This window comes from Malurus melanocephalus, unplaced genomic scaffold (assembly GCF_030028575.1).
Source record: "Malurus melanocephalus ecotype Western Australia unplaced genomic scaffold, MMel_1.1 scaffold_15, whole genome shotgun sequence".
Taxonomy (NCBI): Eukaryota; Metazoa; Chordata; class Aves; order Passeriformes; family Maluridae; genus Malurus; species Malurus melanocephalus.
Genome location: NW_026623247.1, coordinates 2,265,929 through 2,291,638, shown reverse-complemented (window position 1 = coordinate 2,291,638; position 25,710 = coordinate 2,265,929). Strand labels below are relative to the sequence as shown.

Sequence of the window (25,710 nt, the reverse complement as noted above, 5' to 3'; positions counted from 1 at the left end):
AAGCAAAAGGACTAGTAAATGACAGATTCCTGTTATTCAGGCAATGTAGACTATGGAGGTATTTGATAATTGTACTACTGTATTTTAAAAAATGTACCATGTTCTGATGTACTTCAGCAGTGACCTTTTAAAATTATTTAACGTCTAAGGAGACTTGTAATTCCAGTGCAGGTGGTACATTTATGTTTACCACTTGGAAATTCCATTGATACTGGCTTATGAAACAGTTGTGATAATTGCTGAGTTTGTTTTCTTTATCTGGAGGTTACACAGTTTCTTCACCATGTGCCTTCATTGCAATAGTGTTGTACTTTCCTTATTATCTAGCTTAAAGGCACTTCCCTGACATGAACACGTAAGCATATTTGGTGATCTGAAGCAATATGGTCTAAACAAATTATTTTTGCCTTGTAGTTCCTCAAATGAAAAAACACCAAGATTCTTGGCTTTTATAGTGAAACAAATTTGGAATTATTTTTTTTTCTGTTGAAGTTATATATAATATTTCATATTATCACTATGGTGATAATTTTGTTATCACATCTTCTTCTAATTATATCCGGAGCACAGAATATTTTTTTTTCAAGCAGGAAGCCTGTTTTGGTTTTTATTTTATATTTATGGTTTTATCATAAAACAATGGAATCTCATAATTTTTGTAATGTAGTTCCGGATCTAAATGTTTTAAGTTTTCAGATAACTCTTGAATCAGGACCTAGCATCTTAATCTGCATTTCATTAATTCATCTGGCTCTAGAAATCCTCTTGTCATGTCTTAGGTTTTTGGTATTCACATGCTTCATTGTGTAGCATTTCATGTACAAGCCTATTGTTTATTAAGAAAATATTATTTAGGAATTGCTAAAATTCACACGTGCTAATTAACTTTCTGGTGTGTATTAAAAAACATAACATAGGCCTCAAGGTATGTACTGAATTAATAAGGTTGATGTTCTGATATTACAGGCACCAATTACCTCTTAAGAAGACGCCTGGCACCAAATGGTCTGTGCAGCCCTTTGATTACAAATAAAATAAAAGCACCTGAAAGTTACATTTATGTCTACTACGTCATATATGTATTTTTAGGTATGTCCATTGCTGATTTCTCTGCAGCGTGCCACCAGTAAAGAAAAAACTGTCCTGGTAGCCTGATGGCTTCTGATGTGGTGTGGCCAAGGCTTAGGTCTCTAGTGTTAGCAGCGACTGCATCAGCCGAGGAGCGTGGATCCACAGTTGCAGTAAAAGTTTCTGTATAAACTACTCTCTGCAGTTTTCTGTAACTGGAGAAACAGATATCACAGCAGCTGCAACCCCTTTCTGACCCATAACTTGATAAATTGATCCTACTGCATGCATCATACTTGTTTGGTCCAAGACCTTCCAAAACCAGTCATAGAAGGAAATGATGTGTCTCACACTGATATGACTTCTGACATTATGCAGTATTTACCAAGTATGATTAAAAAACAGAAAACAGAAAAAATGAGTCAAGTTACCTGATTTAGTGTGAAAGTGTGGATGCATTTCTTTGTAATAAGTGGACATCATGTTTGACACATACAAAGCACTTACTCCCTTTCAAGCATTGCATCACATGCCTGTCCCTGCCTGCTTTCTTAACCTTAGTTTTTCTCCATATTGCAGAGCTTAAATGTAGGAAGTCAGTAATTAGGAATCCTAAATTTGCCTTTTTTCTGCCCTCCAATTATTGCATTTGTCACTTTATGTTTCTCCTAGCTTTGAGGATGAACAAAACCCCTAAGTAAAACAAGCAGCATTAGTTGCTAGAAGAAAAAACTTGCGAGGCTCAGTCATGGGAGGGTAAGACATGTAGCCTCTGGCTCTGCTTGAAAACTCTGGGTATTATTTTAGACAAGCTGTTAGTCCCAGTCAGAGCCAGCTCTGTGATTAAACGTATTAGTGCTTGTAAATGGCACTTAAATTGTTGAGTGAGCACTTAGAAATTACTTAAAAATTGGACTGAGATTTCCACTTATCTGGTGAATTAGAGATAAGAAATTCATGGGAAAAGGTTGTGTAGGTAATTTGAATGGCTTTGAAAATCACAGCTGTTATAATGCATTAGGAAAGTATATACATCAGTGTGCATGCATGGATGTGTCTGACAAATGAAGAACTTTGGCTTCAATTTCAAGAGCTGCATCAAAGCCCCAGAGTAAATAGTTTGGTCAGCAGTCTTTTCTTCCTTATTGCAGTCATGTGAAATATCAACTTGTGCCATCTAATGCTATCTTAACAATCCTATTCTGTAACTTGTGTTTGTTTTGCCTTTTCRCTTAATATTGTACATTAAAATGTTAAAACTTGTAGCAATACATATATCTTCATGTTAGAGCAGTGACCAAACACTTTGACTTGGCATACTCTTGATCAGATCTTAACAACCTTGGTGGTGCCTTGCAATGGTATTATTGTCCTAATTTTGAGGATAAATGAAGAGTAATGTAAATTATCTAACAAGTTTTTGCCTTTATCATTACGTATTTAAAGTCTTAATGTTCTCTCGCTACAGGATAAATAGAAGAACTAGRGTAGTATTAATCAGTTATATTGTATTTATTCTTTCCTGTAATGGATGTAATGTCATGTGAATTCTTGAGCAAATAAATGGATGCGCCAGACAACGATCAGCCATTATGCATAATGATAAATGAAAGCCAGCTGAATCCACGTGTTGCATCATTAATTATGCTGTGATAATTGTAGTAAGACATGTGAAGTCAAGATGACTTTCTTGGGCAGCAAGACAAAAGCATTTGATTTTCAACATAGTGGAGGAACAGGAGGACTAGCAGACAAGACTACTGAGCTAACTGCAGGTGGCAAGTGGTTAAAGTTCATTCGAAGCCTACTGTCATCGTCATAGAAAGGGGCCACCCTTAAGCTTCTGTGGCCAAGCCCTTTGTGCCTTTGCATCTTTTATAAAAATAAGTTAAAAATCAGGTAAAATTCTTTTGCAACATGTCAGTGTTTGCAGGTCATGTTTGTATGCTTTTTGTTAAAGCTGTTCTAGAAAAATGAGTCCTCACTTTTGTGTTGTATGCATGAATGACTTGCGCACTGGTTTGAATTAAATGTTGCATGCACTGTTTGTTGCACATCCAAATCTGGACTACAAGGATGCATGTTCTTTGGCATTTAATTGAATACCATCAGTTTACTGCATGCAGCATCACTAAGTCGCAACTCTCCTTGCTAAGTAAAACATTATGTTGCATGCTGTTTTAATAACAATAGGTCAGAGGACTGAAATGCCTCATATCTGCAGTGGACCCAAATCCAAACTCTGATCCCAGTCCTCTGCGTGAACTCCTTTGGGATGAACAGTTTGAAAAATTGTCCTCTCCAAATTTGAGGCCTGAACTTTATTAATAAAATTATTAAACCAAAACCATTTATGCCAATATCCCTGGAGGAGAGTTGGTGGAAATCCAAATTTTAGAGCTGTATTTGAGTCCATTGCTAAACAATATGAATGGAGTTCAGTTTATGTAATGTTTCACCTGTATCTGTATTATTTGCAGAAATTAATTCTCAGCAAGCATCACTAAAAAAAGGGGTGGAAGACATTGAAAAGGAAGAATGTTTTTGATTTTTGAAGGCAGCTAGGTAATCTGTTATCTGCTGTGAATTCTGTGTTCGATGCCCTCCTTAACATGCTGTCTTGCTTAAAGGTCAGTATGGTTTATCGGTACCTTCTTCCACATGAATTCTGGATGTGGGGTGGTGCTTAGGATATGGCAGAACACACAGACCACTTGCAGTTCGGATTCACAGCTGTATGCAGAAAGACGTGCACAGTTACATGGTCAAAGCTGTGAGAAGTATGGGGTGGTGGCGGCTGCTCAGTTCGCCTGGAAGCAGCAGTCTCAAAAGTGGATTGAGACATCCTTATAATTTGTACAGCACACCTCTGAGTGGGGCAATGACAGCTGTAGTGCCTTATAATTGGAGAATAATTTACATTTTCTAGTTAAGCTGTTATTAGCACAGAAATTGGGTAGAATAAATAGGATTTTGTGTGCCTAGCACTGGAATCTTTCATTTTCAATATAATATTGGTGTAGAAATTGTTACCTAGTATTTGGAATAATTTAACTAATATATGGTAATGCAAAGCCAAAGTAAAAGCAGTTAATTGGGCTCCCCCACTCCATTTGTCTTTGTAAGAAAACAGAGCCTCTCAGGGGATGGGGAAGGTGGAAAGTTGAAAGCCAAATAGTCAGGGAAGTGGTTATGGATATAGCTGTACCCTGGATTTTCAGCAAGGTCGTGACTCCACATGGGTCTGCAGAAGTAGGAGCTGAGGCAGAGTGGTCTTAACATGTTTCAGATGCAAATTACAGGACAAAGTTAACAACTGCCAGAAACCTGGAAAGCGAGACACTTCCAAGTTCTGCTAATGGCATTTGGCAGCTTGATTACACAAAGAAATTATGGAAAAAGGAATTTGTGTATTGTCTGTGTTACATGTCCAGTCACAACAGACAGTTCATCAACACTGAACAGTCCTTTTTGGCAAACACAGTTCAGATATTTATAAAACGCCATCCATCTTATACAGAGCCTGTGTCCAATGTCCTGCTTTGGACAGGAAGCCAAGTAGGCATTAGAGAGAAATATTTGCTAGACTAAATTTTTTCACTTTACTTTTGTAAAGTTTCTTATGTCTTCATTTGAAATATTTGCTAATATCTACTCTTTGAGAGAGAAAATACTTTAGTAAATGACCTGAGGCTGGACCCAGTTTGTAGATTGCTGTGGTCCTGATTAGCAACAGAAAACATCTGAATTTCTCTCAATTTCTCTGACCAAGACTAGGATAAATAGCTAGAGACCGGGTTGAGTGGAAAAAAGTGTGAAGGTCAAAAAAGAAGTTAAAGGATTGAATTACTTAGCACATCTAAAACCTTAGAGTACTTTTCAAAAAGATTTTTGTTTCTGTCATTGACCATATTCTTGACAGCTGGAGAGTTATTTATAAGGAAGGTTTAGTAGCTGTGCATTCAACACCTAGGTTTTATATACCCTGACTTTATGTTCATCAAAACTATTTATGCATGCAGAGTTAAGAGATGTATCTAAAGTATGATGGTAGGATAAACCAGTTTCACTCTACATTTCTTAAAATAACAACATTGTTCAAAACTACTGTATTGGAAAAAATCATCAAGATCAGGTAGATTTCTCTGTTCATGATGAATGAAATTGGGTTTTCTGAAATTTACTTGCATTTTATGAAAGAAGGTACAAATTGTACAGAAATTGCCTCAAATACTCCTTAAAAAGTTAGATAGTCTATAAATACTGACAACAGAGCATTGAGCATACCGATGGATAAAATGTTTCTTTGACAATAAAAGCAAAGAAATCCTTCCAAGTGCATTGGCTTCTCTTAGGAGATTCATGGAAGTCTCACATTGAATTTGCAGGACCATAACAAAAACTATCAGTAGATAGATTGTGTACTGCACAGTTAATGACACGTGGTGTCATTCTGTGTCTAATAGTTGCCAAAGCCAGCCTCTTGAGTGTATGAAGTTTATTCAATAAACCAAAAATTAAGTTGGCCAGCTTCCTTTTGTTTTCTGCTTGTAGATTTTTCTAAGTGTGAGAAAACTCCATTTGAAGAAACAAAGCAAGGAGCTGACAAAAAGGAAGAGTTGTTAACTTCTTGCTCTACGAATGACATCAGCTTGTGTGACACATCTGCTTGATGTCACCTTATTCCACAAATGTTTTCTTCCAGGCTTCCCATGAAGACAGGTTTCACATCAGTCAAGACGGCGACAAATGGCATCGCTTTATCTCTGCACCAGTTTCTGTGGGGATTCGCCTCAGGGGTGCCGCTACATGGTATTCTGGATTTGTAGCAGTAGGTGCATCTCTGCTGCAGAGTTAGCCTCTCCTTCCTCTCCGCATCCTGTGATTCATTCTCCTCAGCTTCTTCTTCAGCCTTGCATCCTACAGACATGGTCAATCTGCCATYAAATACTGGTCTTCAGGGGTTGCGAATGTCCCCTAGGTTCTTCAGAGAGCATATGCACATTTTCCCTGTTTTGCAAATGAACAAATAATATTTCAATTATTAAACAGAGTTCTAAAAACGTATTTTGGTTTCTGTTGTTTTTATTTTGTCAGAAGAAGTTATTTTTGTATTTAGTACAGGTTTTGTTTCTCCACAGCAAATACTGGTACAATACTTGGTAATGATTTAATGTTACTAAAATTGACTGGAACTGTTAAGAAATAACTGTGAGCCTTCGGAACCATTCTTCCAATCATGTCATTCTTTCATTTAGAAAGTCTGTCTTTTGATGTCTGTTTTTCAACCTGTGAAGTCCTAAGCTTTTGAGGTAGGAAAATGTAAACTTGGGAACTACATGACACTAGAATATCTTAACAAGGGAGTAAATACTGTGATACAAAACATTTGAGACTAAAAAGTAGTTACATTTTCTCATCTCTTTATTTGAGATGGCTTTATTTTTTCCAAATTTTATTTTTTACAAAGCACAGAAAATCTGTGCTTTTTGTATGTGTCTATAATGTCCCTGACATATGAATTCTAGAATTCTGGGGTTTTATCAATTAAATTATAGTAATTAAGAACAGGAACAACAGAACACCACAATCAAAAGATTGAGAGTATTTTTGTGTGGTGATGTTTCATAGAGGAGCACATCAAGCTTCCTGAGTGGGCTGCTTTGTATAGCAGAGTAAAATGTCACTAAAGCTATGAATGATACCAGGACATAAGCCTTTTAAGTGAGCTAAATCGCAATACAAAATGTCTTTTTTTTTCTGCCTCAGATGTCAAGCCCCTTTAAAGTAGGTCAGTCTCAGAAAATGCATATTGGTAATTTTTAACTGAATACACTTCAATGATGAAATTATATTCAAAATACACATGTTTTGTGCCAAGAAAATGACTCCACAGTTTAGCCATCTGCAAGGCAGAAAATACTCTTGGACAGATTTGGAACTCAACATGTGGTCCCATTGCAGACAGCACAGTAACTAATTTTACAGGAGATCGACATAACTCTACACTGATTTTTTTCTGAGCCTAGTTAATGAAGCAGGATATAGCTTAGAAACGTGTAATGTGCATCTATGTCAAATAATCTTACTGGAAAGGATGTGAATGTGGTCACATCCAACTTTCCCAAACTCTGTGCAATATTTATTCATGCAGGTATTTACAGAACTTTTGCCTTCCTTAGGTAAGTGTTTCCATGCACAAGTCAGGTGACAGAACACTCAGCCTAGCAGCAATACCAGTTCCTGGGCTGGATTTGTGGCTCAGGCATTAGTGTTGCTGAGCTATTTGTAAATTTGATGTGCTGCGAAAAAAAAGGGTTGCATCTGCCCTCTGTTGCCTGGCAGTGCAAGCTGGAAGAAATTTTCAGGCCATCCTTTCTACATCACCAGGCTATCTGTGAACAGCTTCACCCACAAAATCATTAAAATATTCTGAACAGTGATCTAGGAAATGTCATAGAATTATAGAATGGTTTGGGTTGGAAGGGACCTTAAAAACCAACCAGTTCCAATACCCCTGCCATGGACAGGGATACTTTTCACTGGACCAGGTTGCTCAGAACCCCAGCCAGCCCTGGCCCTGGACTTTTCCAGGGCTGGGGAATCCACAGTTTCTGTGGGAGACCTGTCCCAGTGCCTCACCTCACTGACAGTGGAGAATTGCTTCATAACATACCCTTTCAGTTTGAAGCCATTACCCCATATCTTATCACTAAATGCCCTTGTAAAAACTCTATCTTTCTCGTAGGCTCCCATGTTAGCTTGCCCTAAAGCCTTGACTTCTTGAGGCTGAACAGTCCCAATTTTCTCAGCCTCTCTTCATAGGAAAGGTGTTCCATCCCTCTGATCATCTTGGTGGCCCTTGGAAAAAATGCATATCAGTGCAGTGACAGATGTTCTGTCATCCGTTTTCTTATTTTCTTCAAACACTGCTTTTAGACTCCTTTACTCCCACACAGGAAAAGTACTGTGCCTTCTGTTGCAGGCATGCAAAGAGTTGCTGCCAGGACACTCTGACCTTGATTACACAGAATTGCTCTATGAATATATTTTCTGAAGTTCCCAGCATTTTCACTAAAAGCATTGTTAGCTAAAACTCTGCAGTTCCTTCAATACATTTAGTATTTGCAGAGTTTCAAAATCCAAAGAGTCCCAGTCTTCCCACAGCCTTCGGGAACATTGAGTTCTGCAAAACTCAGATATTTTACTAAAAGGAAGACAGGTAAGTGGAAAATGTATAATGCTTTTTCTACAGAGTGAGAGGATRTGTAGCCCAGCTTTTCCACTCTCAGTGTTTCTCTGCTCTGCTAAGACAGGGCATGTAAGTAGTCAAGGCTGCCTTGCCAAGTCTTGCCCTGGGCTTCACCCTTTTTGGCTAGTATATTTCCTGTGCTCAAGTGGCAGATTTGATCAACAAGGTCCTTGAGTGAGATGAATCTATTGAGTAACACGTTTAATGTCTGARGAGCTGGCAGATAGAGGAGGTAGTAGCAAAACTGCTGCAAGACTCAATCTTGCACTAGAAAAATAACAAGATTGCACACATTTTTTTTTTTGTCAGTGCAGTGGCCTGAAAATCCCCATGTCTTTGTGTAAGTTCCTTGCTGCCACTGGAGTGAGAAGAGGATGGGGACAAATAGGAAGGGAGAGGAAATTATTATGAATTTATTATAAATTATGAATTTATCCCTCAAGCACATATCTCTGAAATTCAAGTCCTTTCTGTGGGAGGCAAAACCTACAAGGTATCTCAATGCACCACTTTGACCACTGGAGGGAAAAAAGAGGTGACAAGTGTTGATGATGCCTCTGTGAGAGCAACTTGCAATAAAAATGCCTGGGAAACTAAGGCACATCTGGTGAAGCTGAAAGACTTTCAGGGTCTGGAATACTGAAGTGGGCTGGAGACTGCCACTGGCCTGAACTTCCCACTTYATTACCTTCAAAGGGTTTGCTGCAGTAGAAGAAAGAAATGGGAAACCACAAGTTTTAGCTCAGTAGTCACAGAGGATGACTGTAAAAGATGATGTCTGTTATTCTTGAGTCAAGGAAAAACATTTTAGGTGAATTTTTGATTTGAGAGGAATGCTATCTATTTTTCCCAATTACATTTGCAGGCTGTATCCTTCATCTCAGTATCATGGTGAGCACTGTGTGGTGCTTGCTGTGTTTTATTTCTAAGATGTATCAGACCTGTTCTTTTAAACCAACTACTTTTTACTTGCTCTGTAAGAAAATACAGTAATTACTTTAACTAAAACATTTGTTTGGGGTAAAAAAAAACCAAAAAAAAAAACCCTCTGGTAAAGTTGGGAGTTAAATACAAACACTGAACTGTGAAATGTTGTAGCTAATGGTCTGAGTGCCTATGCATGACAGAGTTTGTAGTGTGATTTTTTTGAGGTAAGAGATGTAGTTGGGGGTAGAAAAGGCATAGGACAAATTACAGAACAAACAATCTCTCCTCTAGACCTGAAGAAAAGATWGTGGGCTTGAAAGATTTTTTTAATCATCTCTTGCTATAAATCTCACATTTCTTCAGAATGGCAGGATTGGAAACTTGCTTCAAGGCCTGTTCCAGCCCCACAACAACACACCTCTCCAAACCAATAAACTGTGCTTTTTTCTAGTGATTCAAACTTTGTATTGGGTCCTAGCTAAAAGTGCACAAGGCATAGCTGTACAGTCATTATGGATTGCTGCCTGATGTAATCTGTGATATTTGCTGAGCCATTATAAGTTTAATGGTGATATAAGTGTACAACAGAAAGTTAAAATCATATATGTTTTTATCTCGGTGTTGTTTCAAGGTTTTGATTATATTGGTTATTCTTTGTCTTGCATTGTCTTTCATTCTTTTCTGTTTGATTTTGTTTGGTTTTTTTTTTGTTGGTTGGTTGGATTGGTTTTTGATGTTTTGGTTTTCTTACATAAAATATGTTATTTGCATGGTTTTGGCTTTAAATATAATGTGCTTTTAGACTCAATATATATTAAAAATAGTTGAACAAGGTTTGGAGTCACTTTTGCTCATTCCTGTAAAACCATCRTGTGTCTTGCAGTATCAGTGGGACATCCCTATTAAAGCCTTGTACCCAGTGATCAGAGGAAGGTCGGTGTGTGCAGAAGAGCAAATTCTAAAAACTGACCAGATTGATTATTCAGATAATAAGTAGGTCAATACTGAAAGGAACTTTAAGATTTGTTTGGAGCAGTATGATTTCAAGAACTTTTGTGGTGTACACTTACTCCTCTATGAAAGGGTATCAATTCAAATCAATTTTGGACATACATTTCTTTCAATAAACCTGAGTACAGTGGGAAGAATGAAACAATATTCAAATCCTGTAGCAAAATGTTGACGGCATTAATTTTCTGTATATTATAAACACAGGGCCACTAATAAATTACTCAGATTGTATTGAACAGATATCAGTTAAAATGCTGTACATCTCATGTACTGTATGGAAATGTGCATATTATCGGGAATATTTTAGGGATCTGGTACTATGTAAAGCCTGGTGGTTTTGCTCTGACTGGAAAAGCATAGTATAGAAGTGCATAGAATTGCAGTAAGAAAAATTATGCTGTCACATTAAAATAAATAATTTTTAAAGGTGTTAAACAATGTACAAAAGTGAGACTTCAAAGATGGTTTTAAGAGCAATATCCTAATTTACATTGAGTAAAGGTCTTTTTATAGTGCTAGGAAACATTTTCTTTTTTAGAAGAAAGCCAACTGACCCACTAACTATCCGCACTTGTGAACAGAAATACAGTCGGAAGCTGTTCTCTCCAGTGCATTTCAAGTGTAATGAAGAAACCCACACATTCATTTGCCATAAAGCTTTTTTCTGTCTCTTCAGGGAAGCAATCAGTCGTGTTTGTGAAGCCATGCCTGGTGCCAAAAGAGCCTTCAAGAAACGAAAGGTATATTTTTTTCTTGTAGTGCAGTTGACTGTATTTTCTCTGTTCAGCACAGAGGAGAGGAGGCACAGCAGGCAGGTGACCTTAAGGCAGCTTTGAGAATTGCAGATGATTAATCATTTAAAGTATTGACTATTTTCACTCATTGTGTGTTGTTGCTTGCCCTTTTGGTCAGGATCTGATTTTGTAGTCTGGAAGTATAGGTACATCTAGAATGAAGATTCTGCCTTTATGTTCCTTCCATAGAAACCCCCTCCTTTTACTTTCTTTCATAGACTGCAGGTGAAAGAGTTAAAGCAAACAAATGGGATATCTTTTCATAAAATACACARGTAAATTATAAAAATAGAGGCTGGATGATACAGCTGAAGCCCAAAACATATAGAGTTTTGAAAGTGACTAGATTTGTGCTTGAAGTGTAGACATACTGATGACATTTAATGAATCTGGTAATAACCGATTTCTGGAAATGGAAATGGTGTACAAGGTGATCCCTTGTTCCCTTGTTCTTTCCATAAATACCTATGGCTGATGCTCGGTGGCCRGTGCTAATGGTGAGCCCAGTGTGTACCTGGCATCATTATTACCATGCTTTTATTTGTGTGCTGGGAGTTAGTCTTTAGACAGGGAGAGGAGGAAGCCTTGGCTCAGCTCCTGCACTGATGGCTCTCAACAGTCCTTTCCAGAGGCCTGCTAGCAGAGCTAGGATGYAATGCTATCTCTAAGGGAGGAAGCATAGAAAGTAGTTAATTATAGCCCTTGTGTGTGTTCTCGGGCATGGCAGAAGAAAGGGCTGGTGAAGGATAAAATCTGCCTGCTTCCCCAGCTTCTCCRCCATCTAGACAGAATCTCAGCAGAAAGGGATGGGATGAAATGCCACTTGTTTGCAATGGAAAATGATCCCCTGGTAAAATCAGGCATATATGACAACATATGTCACAGTGTCATCATAAATTGGCTGAGAAATTAAGGTTGTGGTTTCCYCACCACCAAATTTATCTTACTGGCATTTCTTGGCTCCCTGGCTTTCCATTTTAAACCAGAAAATAAAGTCAAAGGTACCTTTTTCTTGTAAAGAAAAATTACTCAAAATATGGTTGGAAAAGTAAGTTAAACAGGGTTCCAAGAGCCTAGTTGAACACCTTGCTGTATTACAGGTRTTAGAATGCTTGCTTATCAGTTATTGAAAAGAAATAGCAACAGAATTTGAGATAAATGTCCAAGACCTGTCTKTTTTGCTGGTCTATACATTCGTCATGTTTCTGCCATGAGTGGCTTGTGAATTTGGTTAAGATGACAAGCACTTCCTGAAGCCAGGTTTATCTAACTTTACCCTCACTGTAGGAAAGCGATCCTTAGGCATGACCAGGGAATTGTGAAGAGTTAAGGAAAGAAGAGATACAAGAATGTTCAGAAGAGTTTGTTTTATGGAGAAGTTAATGAAGTACTAGCTCTGTAACATGACCACGTTGAAATAGTGCAGCACATGTTACAGAGGAGCAGTATGTAGGTAGTGTATTCTTCTGTTTTCCTTCTCTTTGAAGGAAAAGAAGCTAAAACTGAATGTATGTAAACTTGCAGGACTACAGAAGCACAGGTGTRTCCATCCTGCTAGGAAAAAAACTATCCGCACTTGCAGGCAGCTTTGGACAAATGCAAATATTAGTAGCAGAAGAACACTGCCTCCAGTCACAGTTTTGTTCTTATATCCTAATGACCAGCATAAATACTCACCAGTAGAGTATTTATATTCACCAGTAGAGCAAGTGGGAGGATTTGTTCTGTCCCTSTTGGGCAGTCTGATTTTGTACCAGCTGTGGTTACTTGAATGAGGCTGCCCGCATGCAGCTGTGTGCYTCCCCACAGATATCAAAGACTGAGAAGTTTGTGATTTTTGCTTTGACAGCATAAATTCTATTACTACAAAACCTAAGAGCTGGTGAAATGCCTGCAAAAGTTATCAATATTGTTACACCCCCTATATTACATTCTCAGACTAACTCTCTGAGAATCTTTAGCAGCATGTTGAACCTAGCACACAGAGATTATATTTTGTCTATGTGTGGGCTTTTACCTACTGCTAAGAAGTCATAGAATGGTTTGGGTTGGGACATTTAGAGGTCATTAGTCCATCTGACTAAATGGACTAATCCATTTAGTCCAAATGGACTAAATGGACTAATCCATCTAGTCCATCCAAAATGACTGTATGCCATTTTGTGAGTATCCCTGGAGTCCCACTGGTATCACTCGAGTCCCGCTTTCCATGTGGGAAGTGGTAAAGCAGTCAGCAGATGCAGAGCAAACAACAGATTTCTTTTCGAGAGTTGAAGTTACTTTTACAAAATAAAAACATCGTCATTTTAAGATACCAATTGAAGGCTGAAGGCATTCATCTTAGTCTGCTTACTTGGTCCCTTGATGAAGATGAGACTTTTCTATCTCACAAAACCCCTATTTTTTTTGTCGAGTAGAAGAATACCTGTCTAGATAGTATTATTAACAACAATAGTAATAGTAGTAGTAGTAGTAGAAATGAGAAGTCATTTCCAGAAGAAAACAGCTGTTGCAATTAAGTTATCTTTGAAAAGTCATAAACTTTTTAGAAGCCTTTAAATCATCACTAATCCTGCACACAGTGAAGGTTATTAAAAAAAAAAAAAAATCAGAGAACAAAAATTTGCTTTTTTCCCCCCCTCCGCACAGCCACCAAGCAAAGTCCTTTCTAGCATCTTGGGAAAGAGCAATCTTCAGTTTGCAGGAATGAGCATAATGTTGAATATCTCCACCAGCAGCTTAAATCTTATGAATCCTGATACAAAACAGGTGAGTGTTCCTTCTGTGTTAATTTGTGAGGCTTTTGATGAGCAACCTGCTGCATAATTATTTGCTGTCTGCCAAACACTCAGTCGGTTAAACTTATTATTCCACAATAATGTCATAAAATGAAAGGACCCAAAATATAAACCATAGTGGAAGTCACTATTTCACTATTCAACACAACTTTGATGAATGCATTTCTTTTTGCCATGTTTTAGGTAGATAGGTTTTGCTCTTAAAAGACCTACAATGTGAAATACCATTTTCTGGTGATGGGAGTTCTTATTGAGTAAGATTACAAACTTCCAGAGTGGTAAAGGGATGTGCTTGGAGTAACAACTAAAATACTGAATGTGCATCCCCRATGTTGTTTTCTTCCCATTTAGAGTGTTAAAGGGCAAACTATTCCTGAGGCGCTGCTAAAAATACAGCATCAGGGATTTTGCAGTGCAGTGAAAGACCAGTCTTTTAGAGAGACAAGGAAGCCTTTTTAAGTAGCTCATTTCTTCTTCCTCACTGTGCTGAAGGTACAGACAGACTTTGGGGAATCACTGCAGTGGTTTGTGAATGATGTATGAGATGAGAAAAATCCTTGCTCAGGGTATATATAAAGAAGAAGCAGACAGACATGCGTAGTCACTGSTGTGCTATTTGCTGTGAACCACATATTGCATTAGGGCACACAACTTTCTGCCCAGATACAGCCAGAGAGAAAAAAAATCCTACTGTCCTTTGGAGCCTCAGGGCTAAAATACAAGAAAGAATATACACACTGTCTATTAAAAAGCTTGCTCTTTGGCACTATATTTTCATTTGTATATGTTCATTCTTATCCTTACTTAGAAAACATAATAATCCTCTGCAGTGAACGATGAGACTGTGGGAACAGTGCTAAGACTGGCTGCAGTAGTTTGTAGCCTTATTGTGGAATATGCAGAGCAGTGCTTTTCATAATGACAGATGCCCCCCATCAGAAGCGTAAGAACTTGATGTTAATTGGATCGACTTAGAAAGTGCCGAACCCTGAAAGTCACCTTTTCATAAGCCAGTGCTAGGGTAGAAACTTGGTTAAACTGATTTATTTCACAGAAGAGTCATCTCCCTACATGTTTTGCCTTTTCTCTGAGTTGACAAAASTGTTCATCTTTCTCTCACATAATTCTTTTTGAGGTAGAGTCTYCTGGGTGTGGCAGGCCTGGGAAACATTTGGTTTCTCAGAGATCCCTAGTCTGGCTGTGGCCTCGCCTGTTTCTTGTTTATGCCAAGCATTTGATTTTCAGATAAGCATGGCCCAGCAGCTTTGCCCTTTACACAGGAAGATGGCTGTGAACTTCAGTAATATCCTMTTTTTCCCAGCAGAATTGCAAGGAAAGAGATGAGAGAGTATTGTTGGCTCCTGCGGTAGAAAGAAAGCAACTTCATGTAACCCTGCACAGCTGTTCTGTGAACATGTTAAGCAGGGATGAGTGGAAGATGATTTTTTTTTTCTTTAAAATGAAGGTTGGCATAGATTCAAAGATTTCTAAACTCTAAACCAACATCAGTGGATTGTTTTATTTTAAGCAATGTGAGGCATTGGTAATTCACTATGTCTCTTTTCAGTATTTTAGTATTGGCAAGGATGAGATGGGGAATACTCCTACCTCAAACTATGTAAACCAAACAAATTAACTGTGGAATTAAAAGAAAAAAAAATCTAACTTGAACTAACAGTTTCAAGCTTCCTTAAAATTTGGAAAAAAAAATAGTTTAGAGGCAATCTGAAATAATTTTTCTTTTATATGAATCTGAAGTAAAGAATTAGGTCATTTGCATGTCAAGATAGTGATAATAATAAATGTGGATCAGAATTTCACTAGTTCAGTTCTATTGTTAGGAGATTCTACATTCTGTATGTATTCTATATTCTGTATATTCTATTGTTACTTCTTTATGGGAAAAAGAGAAGGAAAATCCTTGCTGATGAGTAAGGGAATACTAATTCACCAGTGAACACTTAAAAACTAACCACATCTCCAGAGGCTGTTGTGGGACAAGCAGGACAATGAAGTGCTCTTTACATAAAAGAAACACTATAAATAATAATCAGCTCTCTCTGACTTAGTGAAGCAGCAAGATCCAGACGAAGTCCTATTAGGCTTTTTTTTTTTCCAAGAAAGGTAGTTGCTAATTCAGGTCTTTAAGAAGCAGGTTAGGGAAACAGCCCACAAAATACCTTTCTAGCCTATTTTGTTTTTTCCATAGCTTTTTTTTTGTATGTGGTTCCCTCTCCAAGCTGATGAATTAAGATCCTAATTCTGTTGTCAGATGCTCTGAGACACTAAGCAGGGGCTTGTCCCATCCCAGATGAATTCCTTAGCATGGCTTCTGTGACTCAAATATCAAGTGAAAGTTTCTTTCAAATGACCTTTTCTTCCTCGGTTGTTACATGATTTCATTATTAAAATATTTCATAAGTTAATTCTCAGAATAGYAGAGATGTTCTGCTTTTATTAGAGGTGCAGGACAATTTGTCCCTTCTGAGAGAAATATCATATTAGTTCAAATTGTACATAAGCAATTTGAATTTCAAATGCCCTGGAGTGTGCCTGTGAATTTGTCCACAATGCTACATTGCAGATAGACTCAAAATTCTRTTTGCATATTATAAACATGTTGATGTTTGAAACATAAAATGACACAGTATGTTTGGATGCGATGTTAGGAACCTTAGCTGGTGTACAGGTTGATACGGTTTCATTGATCTCATCAGCAGAAAAATGGTTTGATAAACAGGACCTTTTGTTTCATTCATCATTATCTGTAATAAAGAAAGTGAGCTTTAACAGAYTAAAATTTCTGCAAAGATACTGTCTGACAGGTCTATATGATTTACTGGAGTTCTGAGCACATTTTACAATTTTGCAGTGTCCAGAAACATTTTAAAGAACACCTGGAATGGATTCATTCATCCTTAAGTTTGTTTATGTTATCATGCTACTCTTTGAAGTCCTTGTAGGTCATTTTGATCTTGATTTTGGATTTTCACCAGCATGCAAACAAAAAAAAAAGAAATCAAAATTGCAAACTGTAAGAAAACATCTGACTCACACTTATTCTTTCTGATCCATACAGATCATAGCAAATCACCATATGCAATCTATCTCCTTTGCCTCTGGAGGTGATCCGGTAAGCATTTCTCTAAAGCCTTCCCCCACACAGATACTGCCTTATGAGGTCTGTGACAAAATTTAAAGCGTATCTTACTGAAGGAAAAATATAACCATAATAGCTCCTATTTTCTGTTTCATAAATTCTTCTTGATTAGTACCATTGGGCCCTCTTTGTGGGGGATGACTGACAAGCGTTCATAGATCCTCCTCTTTGAATGACTGAAACTAAAAGTATCGAGGGACTGTGAGCCCTCATATAGTAACTGATAAGCAGGGCTTTGTTTTTCAGAGTGATATAGTATTGTGATATGGGCATTGTATGAATTTTTATCCTTTTTTTTATCTTGCACTTTTTACAATAATAGAATTTATTGCAGCTGTGTTTATAGTAATGCATGTTTTTTTTTCTTCTTCTCAACTGTACCCGTGCATTGAGAAGATTGTGCTAAATTCTGCCTTCAGGTATATTTGCTACACTCAAGCAGCTTGAAGACAGGCTTTCAGGAAAAGAAAAGATCTTTCTCTTGTGTTTTGCAGAGCTTTTAGATACATCTACATATTTGATTCATTTAGATCARAGAGCAGGTTCCTGTTTATTGTGCTTTTCCTTGTTTTTAATAAGCTGTTAATCCAAAGGTATATTAATAAATTGGCTTTAAAAGTCATTCAGGAAGCAAGGGGAGAATTATAAATTAGTGACGGTGCTCACCTCTTACCTTAGAGGTTTCAAAGCTTTTAAACTTAGATTARTTGAATGAGTACCTTTTTCTCCATCATATGACTATCTGTCGTGTATCAGTCATTTAATAAAGGTAAGGCAATTTCTAGCCTGCTTTGTGAATTAATTCTCTCAGTTCAGCTCCATTAAGGTGAAGATACTTGACACTTTCTCTGTTCATTTTGCTATCCTCAGAAAACATAAAGACAACTTTCAATCGTAGTATGGCTTTGCTGAGCTCAGTACAACTACAGAAGCAAAAAGGGTACAATATCACAATAATTTGAGGAACAAAAAATGAATCAACAGCAGCTTTGAAATACAACAGATTGCAAAGGATGCTGTAAATGAACAATTCCTGAAGTGGGCAGAGGAGTGATTAGCACAGTTCCCTGCCTCCATAAGAAGATTCTTTGCTGCCCGTCTGCCATCCCAAATGCTAAGTCCTGGAAACACCATTTCACACTGCCCACTGATAAAATGATTTACCAGGAAAGAGAAGAGGAACAGCAGTAGAGACTGGGTTTGGAGTAAACGAGCTCTTCCAAATGTTTTAGAGAGATAAAAATCATGCTACTGAGTCAGTGAGCTACCAGAGAAATATAATTGCATGGTGCAAGGCAGCCTACAAGGTACAGTGTAATTGTAAATTCATGTTTCCGATAAGGCTACTGCATGAATTCATAATGATTTTGGGAGGAAGAAGTAGGTATGAGTGTTCTACAAACATACCTAGTGATCCAATAAGGAACTTTAACTCAAAAGCTTGTGCATGAGGCAGGTGATTCCTTTGTCCTGGGTGCAGGTAGAAGATGACAAAGTGCAAGGATGTGATTTAGGTCGCACCTTTATTTACTCATAAGAGGGCCATCTAGACGTAACTTTCATCCTCCCTTAAGGATTTCCACTTGGTGGAGGACTACCACTACCAAACTCTATCTCCCAGCCAAAGCTAGCCTCCAGWCCATAAGTTTATCTCCTTTTGTAAATTTTAAACTGATTGGAGAAAGTCCATACTGACCTAAGAAACTAGATCTGTGCCCATGTTTCTTCAGGAAATGACTGCTGTATTTTGAGGTTATATTTTGGAATCTGGTTTATTAGGAAGCAAGGTTATTCTCACTTCTCTACCTCATTAACCCTTCTGCTCTGGATATCTGCCTCCCATTTGTGACAGCAATTAGCTTTGTGACCTTCCTCCCACTCCCGTTCCATTAATTATATTATTCAAAATATAATCTCCCGAGAAGTGTTCCATAGAACTATTGGCTGGGATACTGTATATATTTTTTACTGTATATATTTTTGCAATATTCCCCTTTGCAATGAGTCCGTTTCTGGCTGTGTCAGTATATGGGAGCTTAAAAATCTCCCTACCAGCTCCGTTCACACACCATTTCAGAATCACTTTGAGTTCACTTCCAAGACTGTGTTCTCAATCCACTTTAGTTTTCTTCAGTCCTTCCTTATGATACGCTAAACACTTTTCCTCTGTACTAATTTCAGGTGACTGTTTCCAGGTTCCTAAAAAATAYATGTTTTTGGAGATACCTGCTGAAATTTTGGAGTGCAGAATCTCATAAAGTCTGATACGGCAGGTCACTCAGAGGTCCCTGAAGACAGCAGTTTTTCAATTTCAGCCACAGCTCCARATTTTAACACCACGATGCAGCTTCTTTAGGCTGAAAATTATAGCTCACTCATACTTGTTTTCAGTCCTTGAATGTCAATGACCACTTTGCTGCATCAGCCAATGCCTATACAGTCTTTATATGGGCGTCTTCTAACCTAGCCACAGTGAAATGGGCTCACCTTAGGTCCTTAATGGTTTGTCACAGTCGACTTGAATCTCAGAGTTTTAGATGAAATAAGGAGTAGGTGGTTTCAGGCTGTCACATCCATGCTAGCTATGAGATAGATTTTATGATTTACTCAGGCATAAATGTATCCATTAGCTATGCCTGAAGTAGTAAATAAATTGATCTGTGGCCCATTTTCCCATCTTTCTGGCCCTGAAATAAATAACACAGTGCAATTTGCWCCCACGTGTTCGTTCTTCCCTCGTAGTGGTCTCTTGGGATCGATGCCAAGCATGTGCTGGTCCCTCAGAGACTCAGTGCATGCTGTGAGTATGGAAAGACAAGGGCTCTGTATAATTTGCTACTGCAGACATAGTCACTTTTCCCCTTGCTTGCTGATATGCATCCTTATTTCCACTGTAGTCACTGTGCTGACACTGTGCCACAGGATGCAAAGGAGATTACTAGGCAAAATGCTAGGACTGTGCTTTTTTACAGGCCAGCCTCATTGCTGCTGTGTCTGAGTGCCTTCCAATAATGCATTAAGTGATATGGCTGCTCATCTGTCACCAGAACAGACTGTGCTTCATCATTTCCCCTGCTCTCTCCTAAGGAAGGAAATTGTATAGACATTCAGTACAGTGATTTGTTTTGGGTGGGTGGTGGTGGTGGTGTGTGCTTGCACTAGAAAAAGTTTTGCTGAAGAAGTCTATCTCTTAACTGAAGATTGATGTTATGACATTAGATCTTGGCATGATTGTCAATGACCTTGGATCAGTCACCTGAAAAGACTTTGGGTAGATATACACAGCCAGCTGTAAATTGTCCTATATATCCCTTGGGTTTACTATACCTAAGTAGCCAGGCATACCAGGAAATACCAGATCTAACCAGGGCTTCCTGATTGCATCAAGGCTATGTTGCATTTTCCAGATATATCAGCAGGCCTGAGTGTTTCCCTCAAAGATAGGCCTTTCTGTTTCATCTGCCCAATGATGTAAGTCTGCACCGCTTGTGCACAGGAGCATAGGGCTGGCAGGAGAGGAAGCAAAAATATCCCCCAACAAGATGTCTCTGTGCTCCTGCCAGAAATACCACTGGGCATGTGACAATAGGTGTCGCAGGGAGCAGCCTAAGGGCTGGGGATATTGCTTGTCAGAGTCGAGCAGGGGATGAGCACCTCTGTGCTTTACCGCAGTAAAGTAAACACCTGCTTGTCACACATGAATAAATGCCATTGCTCAGTATTTCTGGAGAGCAGTGCTGTTACTCCCACTCTTTCTGCCACAGAACCAGATGATTATTCATGTTCTGAACCAAAATCTCTGGGTGGTTTGAAGATAAGGACTTASGATTCTACTCCCTCCTAAATGAGGTTTGGGCCAAATCCTACTGAATTTGTTTAATTGACAGAAGAGATTTTAAAGTTTTGCTGGATTAGATGACATTGTGTAGAAAGTGAAGTGGTGCAATCAGCATGAAAACCCATAAACATTGATAAGGGGTTTAAATAGTATGCAACTGTAGCACAAGACATGTCATTTGGGGCTCTGCCCACAGAAATATATGTATTCGGGATTGTGATCTTTTGCTATAATCAGTGCAAATTGATTTTTTGCATTCATTGTAGATATCTTAATTTTTTGACAGGATACTTCAGACTATATTGCATATGTAGCTAAGGATCCTGTTAATCGTAGAGGTAAGTTAGAAATATCTATCTGACATCTGATTTTCCTTTGAGAAACACAAGTTATTAATGGTTAGGTCAGATTTCCGCCTGCCTTTTCTCCCCCCCTGCACCCCCCCCCCCCCCCCCCCCCCCCCCCCCCCCCCCCCCCCACCCTTTCCTCCTTCTTCCCAAAAAATATAAGTATAGGTCAATCAGAGGATTGCCTTTGACAGAGTCATGGTGGAATGGTTGTGTAGCAATAAGAAGCAGCAGTTTGTTTCTCAAGCTTGGAACAAGTCTTACCTCTAGTTCATATCCAAATATCAGTTTGATTCTCATAATCTCTTAAATCAAATACTTGCCTTACTTGGCTGTGTGAGCTTCTAGGCAACAGCTAAGTCTTACCTATACCCAATCACTGAGCAAGAGCTAAGCAGTCTTCTGATTGAGTCATCTGATGAGGCAGCTGAATATGTTAGGTCTTCTCAGTACATGCCTGACTCTTTCTGTCAGAATCAGATTCTTTAGCAAATAGCTAGCTTTAGAGCCAGTTAGCTCTAGTTCKCCGTCTCTGTGAAGTTTCATTCAAGATTGTATTGTTTTAGTGGTGATCAGTGAGGAACAGGGAACACATGCTTGTGGATTGTATTCACTAGGTCTTAATGCAAGATATGAAGTATTATATAATGTACTTGAGAATCTGTTTGCTATTCATAAATTGTAGAGAAGAACTGACTAGCTCCAAAAAAAAAWWAAWAAAAWAAAAAAAATAGGTACTAAGTAGCTTTGGCAGGATTTCTGGAGAAATCAGACACTTCAAAATCCCAAACCTGTAAACTCTCAGCTTCCCACCATACCATCGAAACAACTAATGCAGTAGTTTCCATATGTAGTCAACTTTTATGATACCTGAACAATCAACTGTGTCCATCTGCAGAGAGGTCCAGACTCAAGAGCCTGAGCTCATAAATARTACCTGCACTGAGCATACTAATATGCTGAATGTAAGTGAAATACCTGGGAAACTTACGGGGAATGGGAGGTAGGAAACAGTCCAGTTCTTTGCAATGCTTGTTACATTACAGCATCAAGTGTCCCCCATCAGAGGAGCACCAGGGTCAGACTGTAGGATGCATGGTGCAGAGCTGCTCTCCAGTCCACCTGCTTTAGCAGTACGCTTCTGCTAAATCCAGGACTGATTTAGTTCTTTTGAGGGAAATCGGTAGATGTAGTGACTAGCATTGCTCTGTAAGGTTTGGAGAAGCCCTGAGCTCTGTTTTCTGTCACTGCATGAGTGGATTTTACATACTGTGTTTCTCCTGTACTATGTTCCTTCTATTTCACATTGATTGTGTTTAGCCTTAGCTTCTTGTGATTGTTCCTTGTTGTGCTAGGCTGTCCTGGTCAGAGGAGTCATCTGAGCACCTARTATTGTTATCTTCCTTTGGTGCATTTAGGTCAAGTAATTTCTTCATTTTCTTCATGAAAAGATTGACAGATTGAACTCCGTAGCATTCCTACTGCAGTGCACATCATCCACGCTTCAGATAATTTCTGTACCTCCTTCTTTCATTATTCTGCAGCTATTTTAAAAAAGTATATGATACCTGCGTAACAGGGGCTGCCACCATAGCAGAGAATACACCTTCCTGTTCTTACTTGCTTTTGTCCTCATCCTCAAGCAGTTGCTCCTAAGCCCTTTTTCCTGCAGTGAAGCATTGTTACCTCTTGTGAAATTCTTTCACGCTGTGATCTTTCAGCCTTCTGCAATATGGCTTTCCCATGGTGYTTTCCCCACTTGTTTGTATACATCAGTGATTTGCAGATGGGTGACTTTGTATGTCACTTGTATTAAAACATGTGTTTTTAAAAAGGTTTAATTGACCAAGGGATCTGAATTGCCCTCTTTCACCATCACTTGCCATTCTGTCATTCTTTGTGTTGTCTGCAAATTACTTTGAAAGGGAATTTGTCTTTGCACCTGTATCTACTGAAAAAGTTACTGCTGCTGTTACTGACACTGCCCCACCACCAGTGCTGTAGTACAGCTTGCCTATTAGACTAATTTCTTCCCAAGGATGGAAAAGGCTGTCTTCGTGCTTTGCATTCTGGATCTAGCAAGCTAAAGGCTGCCTATTTTCTGCTGTAACATTCACAAGAAATTATCTCTGTGTGAGCCAAACCTTCTCATCCTTTTGCAAGAAGCATATCTCCTACCTGCTGAAAGTCCATTCACGTATCCAAGGAAACAGGTTACTCATTATGTCACCTACTGATACTACTTAATGACTCATGTTTCATTTCAGCTCCAGAAAGGTTTAGCAGTGAGCAATGTAGCCTCTTTAAATTCACACTCTAGTTACACAGTGCAAGTATTTTAGCTTTGTTTGGCCTAACTACTTTTGGTTCACGTTTATGGAGATAAATCTGCACCTTCCATGGGGGCTGATTGTTCACTGCCACCAGCAGTGTTGCAGAGGGCACAGAAAATAAATGTCTCTTTGCTAGTCAGGGATGTCTGCTTCCATTTTTGGACACATAGAGGTCCTGTTTTTGTCTGCTGAATCTACTTTCAGCATGCAGCAAAGGGCATTATCTCTGGACGAGGCATTTCAGCTTACTGATCAGCGCAGCAGGTGCTCTAAGGTGAGAGGAGAGCACCAGTGGATCTGTTTAGCACTGGGACTGGTGCCATTTCATGCTGAATGAGGTCTGCAGCTGCTGAGGAAGAGACAGTAGATATTCCATACTCACACAAATGCAGGTTTCTTAGCCCTGTATTCTGGCCTCTTGAGAAGTCTGTCCAGTATTTTGGCCTCTGAAAAATCGTATCTAAACCAACTCTCCTCTATTACTTCAACTAAAACAATTTCAAACAGATATTATGATCATTGGTAGGACACTGGCATCCAAAGCACTTGGTTCCAGTGAGCTGGATACTGGCATGTACTAAAATGCAATTTTACAGCTGAAGAGTTTATATTCAGGTTATTAAAGCAGTCAGGGGTGAACAAACCAGTAACTTTGAACAAGAGCCTGCTTTTCTGTGGCAGGACTTGGAAAAAGTCCAGTTTGAAATCCATTCCAGGCTATAGCCAGTAGACAATGTGCTTGTCCAGCTCTGAATATGGAAAATTAGCCTGCCTGGGGTTTTCTGGATATAACTGGGTTGCTGTTCATTCAAATCTTTAGCTTCAAGCTCTTGATCCCCATCTGCAATGTTGAGTGAGCTTTTCACAAGTCCAGCTCTTTGTGTTTTCACGTATGATGAGACCTCCAAGCCATTCTCTGATTTAAAACCAAGACAGATTTTTCTGCTCAGACAGCTGATAAAGGTTTCTCAGTCTTCTATAGGAAGAGAGCTTGTGTTGCCAGCTTCCCTCCTTACTGCCTCTGTCACAGTGGGTTCAGAGAGGAGGTACAAGGGAAAGTTCTGAAGTTAATCAGGTGGCTGGCTCTGCACTCCTCAGTGACCCAGRAGTTTGCTGGGAGCATATTCTTGCAAACAAGCAGGAAAAGGTATCAACCTTTGTATTCCTGGAATAAGAGCAGGGCCCATTATCTAGAAAGCATCTGCAGATACTACTCCTCCCTCAGACTGTAATTTGGGAAAAGAGACCAGCTTGTGAACTTGGGGTGATCAGATAAAAAATTGAAGTGATAATAAAATGGACGAAAGCAAAGAAAGCTCTTATTAGTATTACCATCTATTAATATTTTTGTAATTTAAAGCTTAGAATTAAATCTTAGAATTCTTACATAATCTATTGCATTTAGTAATAACAAGTGAAATTTTATGAGTTTTTTCTTTTTGTTGTCTTGTTAAAATAGTGGAACAGATTTATGATCTTGTCTATTGCAGTTACAAATMAGTGCAATTTTATGTAACCTTTAAAAAGTTGCCATTGCCTGAAATTTACTGTATCAGAATTGGGTTTTATTGAAATGTGCACATCACTAATAGGACAATTTGACATGTAGGTGTTTTGTCATAGGTCAGTGCGTCCCACCATAACAAAACCAGTGATTTTCATGTATCTATCTTTTTCATTTAGCTTGTCATATACTGGAATGCTGTGATGGCTTGGCCCAGGATGTCATCAGCACCATAGGGCAAGCATTCGAGCTTCGATTTAAGCAATACTTGCAATGTCCCTCTAAGACACCTTCTTTCCCTGATAGGTGAGTGCAATTGCAGARGAATGCTAAAGGATCTTCTTTAGCTTTCAATTTACTTGATAAAATGTGTGTTGGACAATGGTGCTGGAGACAGACAGTGTTTGAATGCTTTAAAAAGATTTCTGCTGCATTAGAAAAAYAGGGTTTACCTAATGAATATGAAAGGAGCACAGTCAATTTAAAAGACTACACTAAATATGGATTTTGTAATGATGTTGAAATGATCATGTGTTTTGTGTTGTAGTTAGTAGCCACAGTTGGATGGCCAAGAATGGTTGTTATTTGTGGCATCTCCTCATTACTGTCATAGGAGYTACATCAGCTTAGAAGGAGTAGGTCAAACTGCTGGGCTTCCAAAATGGCTGATGATGTTTC

The 25,710-nt window shown here is 38.6% G+C and overlaps 1 protein-coding gene across 2 annotated transcripts in view; it reads left to right on the top strand.

Annotated features, from left to right (window-relative positions):
- SHC3 (SHC adaptor protein 3) overlaps positions 1-25,710 on the top strand; it is a 52,297-nt gene that overhangs the window by 17,980 nt on the left and 8,607 nt on the right. For both annotated transcript variants that reach the window (XM_057384810.1, XM_057384818.1), the window contains exons 3-7: positions 10,935-10,998; positions 13,702-13,821; positions 16,930-16,983; positions 21,135-21,186; positions 25,212-25,338. In XM_057384810.1, the coding sequence (XP_057240793.1) occupies positions 10,935-10,998; positions 13,702-13,821; positions 16,930-16,983; positions 21,135-21,186; positions 25,212-25,338 (417 nt within the window). The remainder of the gene's footprint in view (positions 1-10,934; positions 10,999-13,701; positions 13,822-16,929; positions 16,984-21,134; positions 21,187-25,211; positions 25,339-25,710) is intronic.